Source organism: Atta cephalotes, assembly GCF_000143395.1.
Source record: "Atta cephalotes unplaced genomic scaffold scaffold00011, whole genome shotgun sequence".
In the NCBI taxonomy this organism is placed as follows: Eukaryota; Metazoa; Arthropoda; class Insecta; order Hymenoptera; family Formicidae; genus Atta; species Atta cephalotes.
In genome coordinates, this window is record NW_012130075.1 from 957,804 (window position 1) to 963,260 (window position 5,457).

The 5,457-nt window shown below is 27.9% G+C and overlaps 2 protein-coding genes across 2 annotated transcripts in view; one reads left to right on the top strand and one right to left on the bottom strand.

The window, feature by feature from the left end:
- Window positions 1–166, top strand: part of LOC105617106 — a 7,530-nt gene extending 7,364 nt beyond the window's left edge. The window contains exon 3 of the mRNA XM_012198684.1: window positions 25–166. Coding sequence (XP_012054074.1) covers window positions 25–166 — 142 coding nt within the window. The remainder of the gene's footprint in view (window positions 1–24) is intronic.
- Window positions 167–1,069: 903 nt separating this feature from the next.
- Window positions 1,070–2,234, bottom strand: LOC105627934. Its single transcript, XM_012209205.1, has 2 exons — window positions 2,041–2,234; window positions 1,070–1,313 (listed from the first exon to the last, which is right to left on the bottom strand). The coding sequence occupies exons 1-2, from the start codon at window positions 2,232–2,234 to the stop codon at window positions 1,070–1,072; spliced, it is 438 nt and encodes a 145-aa protein (XP_012064595.1).
- Between the last annotated feature and the right edge of the window lie 3,223 nt (window positions 2,235–5,457).

Sequence of the window (5,457 nt, forward strand, 5' to 3'; positions counted from 1 at the left end):
TTGCAAGAAGTTCTGTTTGTGTAGCGGTGGCGTGGCATGGGTTCAACCATGTCCTGAACCTCTCTATTTTGATTCTGTTCAAAAAACTTGCAAACGGAAGAAGGATGCTGTTTGTGGAGTTCGTCTATTTAATGAAAATCGTGTCTTTATGATTAATGAGAAATGATAATAAAAAAGGAATCTATGGCACCTTCAAACAAAGAACATGATGACGAACACAGAACAAACATTTTAATCGAAACTTTATGTCAATTTTTATTTTTATTTTATTGTTTGCAAGTTTCCAAGTTATTGGAATTACTTATAAATCATTATATTCATAATTAATTTAGCGCTTAGTAATGTGATAATATTTAGAGTTGAATAAATTTTAAGAGAAAATTCTGTTTTTCTTTATAAGAAGTTTATCTATAATTATTTATTTATATATAAAATAATTAATCTATCTATCATTAAACAATACCGTCACATTGTATTGTAACTTGTTAAGTATTGAAATTATTGTTCAACATTAATTAACATTACTTATAATAAATTAGAATAATTGTAATTCCTCGTTATTTCATACTTTTATCACAAATACGTGTATATTAATTAAATTCTATGTGTATTAAAATAGATGTTTAAATTCGTCTATATTATGTACATATCTTATATATCTTAGGTATTGTTAAAAAAAGAATTTTGCATAAGCTATATTTATATTTATGCAAGGTTAAATATTACAAATGTGCTATGTCAATTTATATCATAATTTGTATAATTCTATTTATTTCAAGCATTATCCCAGGTATTGATTTTCAATTTCAACCTTCGTGTATTTTGATGTGAAATTACATTCCCATTGGACACGCTATTTATCATTTTCAAGCATACTCTCATCTTTATCTATACATTGACAAGATATTCGAAACTTAAACTAAAAAAAGAAAAAAGCAAAAACATAATACTGATAAACATAGTACATTACGATTATGTGGGACAATAATCAATTTGGATTTATTTCAGAATCGAGAGAAAATTAATCTCGATATTAGGAGAGAGAGGAAGACGTTCTGGGAACTGTTTATTATACATCGTTATAATATTTGTCAATTACATCCGAAAGAAAGCCGGATCGTATAATATCATATAATGTATACTCGTCGGCGTCGGAGTTCGGAAAGTCGCGGAGCAGGATTTGCTCTTTGTTCTGTCTGATGTTCTCTTGCCTTCGTTGTTCGTTTTGCCGTTGCGCATCTTGAATCATCTTCAGGGTCTCCCAAGTGGCATTCAACTCCATCAATGGCACAGCATCACTTCGTTTGCCATGCCTGCTCATGTGATGATCGATTTTTTAATTTCTATATTACGATTAATTCTATTTTTATTATTACGTAGGTTAGATTATCTTTGTGTCTTTTCTTTTACATTTCAAGATAATCTTATATTCATAATATTAATTACTTATTGAAATTACTAGTGTTTCAATAAGTTCATATATGCATTCTTTTATCATAATAGCATGTAATAATTATCTGTTATTTATTCCATGTAAATCTTGTTTTAATCTGAGATAAAGTAAAATAACAACCATGAAGTAACTATTATACTATTCGACAAGAGAAACACTAGTAACAATTTTTGGATATTAAATAAATCCGGTTTCCAAATTGCTCCATTAAATTTTATTTACATTTATTAAAAAATTCTTTTAAGAGGATTGAAAATTCTAATGACATTCTTAATTTTGACGATAAAATTTTTTCAGCACATTACATAATATAATAAAATATATGAAAATAGCCCTTTTTGCAACTTTAACTGTAAATTTCTTAAAATTGTGAAATGATAATTTAGAAAACAGAGTTATATCCAAAAAAAATACTAGAGAAAGTGACTCTCATGTTCCGATGTTGAAAAAAAGTAAATCATTTTTTGTCAAATAGTATTATCAAGCATATGTACATATCGTATACTGATTTATTAATTATGTTTGAAGCAATCTTATTATCCACTGATTTGCATCACGGAACGATTGGCATCAATGCTCGTAATTACCTCGATTTTCCATACATGTGATAAAAATTTTTAACCGAATCGGCGTATCGCTGTAGTTGAACGTTTGAGTTAGTGATCTGCGGTGGTCTAGTTAATCTAGTCATGGGTTCCGGCTCGGCACAGGTAATCGTTATTCCGATAATGGTAACAAGCAAGCAACAGAAGAAACAAATAGGATTCATCCGTGTCCGCATTTCGAACAGTTTGAAGCAGTAATCTCGTTGCTGCAACGATACGATGACGCTTGTATACAAAAGAATGCTGGGATAACATTTCGATATTCATATGTGATATTCTATCGTGAATTCACGAAAGAAATGACGTTTTTTCTTTTTTCGCTACGGAGAAATTTCCTGTCTTATATGTGACGCACATCAAAGAAACATAATCAAAAATCTTTTAATACGTAATAAAAGTTGGAGATAATCAAGCATTGCGGATTTTTTTGCGAGTTCGCTTCAATGCGACTGATTTGTAAGAAAGAAGTTCAATTAACGTGCAAAATTAATTAATATTGTCAACTTCTCTGAACCAATTGAAGAATTCTTGAGAAATGTTAAGAAATCCTTTATTCCTTACAAATATCGTGTTGTACCAGATATCATATTTTATATTTTTTTAAATGCAGAATAATTTATAAAAATATAAATCTTTTGAACGGTTTTCTTTTCGTAAATTCCTTTTATTTTGAGTTTGAACTGCTCTATCGCAATTTTAATTATAAATTGTCAAAAGAAAATGGAATTATTTAAGTTGTGAATAACAAAGGACGCGGTATTAATTTTAATTTGCTTATGGAATCGATTCGAATAGTGACAGGCTGCAAATCGTTGGAATAAATTCGTTAAGAGACGAAACGCGAAATGACAAGGGGAGTCGCGAGTCAATTTCGTTGAATATGCAAAATTCATTGTGCCGTATTCTAATGCATACGATTATACATATATACGTGGTATAGAGTATTACAACTGATGGCGATAACGAAGCTGTCAAATCAATTACGGAATTTGATTTTCAGGTATATCCTTTTATGATGATGACATATTTTCACGTTAACTGATTACCTGATCGATAAAATAGCAACGTTTAGCAAACAAAATTGATTAGTGAGCGCTCAGTGATGTTTTAATATGATTGAGTCTCTTTAGTTTATCGTTGAATCTAAGTGTAGGAATTATATTTAAAAAATCACTAAACACTAAACACTGTTTAATTTTCTTTGCTGAAAATAGCCAATGAATTTCTACTTACAACGCTTATTTGAAACAAAACTTGTGTTTCATTAATAAGATTAATTGATAATATCTGATTAATTAATAATATCTGTCATATTAACCAGAGAATTCAACAGGTATATGCATACAATAAGTATATGCGTGCGTGCGTGCGTGCGTGGGTGCGTGCGTGCGTGTGTGTGTGTGTGTGTGTGTGTGTGTGTGTGTGTGTGTGCGCGCGCGCGCGCGCGTGTGTGTGTGTGTGTGTGTGTGTGTGTGTAAAAAAATGTAAAAATAATAAATATAGAAATAAGTCATTTTAAATTAAAATTAAAACAGTACATTGAAGTGTTACGATTTTATTTAATCTTAGGTTTAAAAGTAAATAAAAGAAACAAAAATGTATATTAAATAAATTATATGTAATGCTACAATGTAATTATTAATATCAATAATATGCCTACGGTTTTTAGTTTTTCTTAATATTGTCATCTCAATTTTACGATATAAATTCAAAAATGAATATATAACTAATATAATAACTTCCTTGTTGACTGTTAATTCATAATCACTTATCGTTTATATTTATTATATTTACCTTCTTGTTATATCTTTAATAAACTAAAGACACTAAAGTCTTATCAACCAGATACTCATACACTTAAAGTTACAATATCTCTTAATGTGTTAGTAATTGAACCATTTATCTTAATTACAATTTTAAAAAGATTGTATTAAAAAAGATTGAATAACCTATATCAGTAATTTATATCTCAACTAAGAAATAATATAATTCTGCTATAATTTATTTTGCATAAAAAGAAAATTAATATTAATTTAGAGTGACTGTTTTGCAATTGAAATTTATTAATACATAAATAAAAATTATAATTCTAATAGAATACATTTAGAATGCTAATAAAATATATTTCATCAGTTTTATGAATAATAAAAAAAAATAATAAAAAAATTTATTTAAATATTTTATAAAAGTTACTCCAATAAGTTTTAATAATCTACAGTTAGATTTATTAAGAGTTTTCCAAATATTTTTTTAAATCAGTTATGACAAAATTATAATTTTTTAAATTCATATAATTAACAATTAGAACTCACCGTTCGACAAATAAACCTTCGTGGCGATTTGTATAGTAGATTAAATAGTAAATTGAAGATAAATATTCACTTGTATAGGAAGACCGAGTTAAATTCACTGATATTTTACAAATTCTTTTTCACCCTCCGCGATACCCTGGTATCTTCTGAATATACCAGCAGCGAACGTTTCAGTAGTTCGAATCAGCCGCTATGCCGCCGACAGGAGTATATATACCTACGAAAGCACCCTCCGATGCATCCCCTCGACTATAAACCACAACCAATCCCCGAGATTTAATCCCACCATTCATTCTATCCTTGCTAACAGAAAATGTCACTGACAAGAATCAAGATAGAAAACTGATACAGGATTATATTCAAATAGATAAGTCACGATAACGTCAAAATGACATTAAAATCAGAAACGATTGAAAAATGACTTGTAATAATCATTTTGAAGTCATTTTGACATCATTTTGATATCATAATAACTTGTTGTTTTGCTTAGATATGAAATAAAAAGAATAGAACAAAAAGAATAAAAAGAATAGAACATGGAAAATAACATTAAAAGGAAGCATTAATGATTATACAAAATTACGCGATAAAATATAAAATTACTGTTTTAGCATCTTCCTGTCGAAAACTATCAAGAATATATTTAACATAACTTATTCCACTAATATTAGTTTTTCTGCATTACTTCTTATTTTAATAAAATATAATATTATTAATCATAAAATATAATATTATTTAATTAGCGTATTCTTCTTAAAATAAAACATTATCGTGGTCATTTTATTTCGATTAAACAAACGCAATGTGGCGGATATTCACCGTGTGGCGGTGTTCTACAGGTAAAGACTTACCTGATGCAGGTAATTCGCAGAGAAATATATATATATATATGCCATACGTTGGACATATGCTTATTTATAAAATTATTTTGTTCATATGTTATTTTGTAAAATTAATATATAAAAAACTTGTTATATAATATTATATTTTCATATATTAAACATCCAAATATATTCACTGATAGCAAAGATAAAAAAAATTGTTTAAATATTTTTAATGTACATTATGTAGATAAATTTATGTGTAC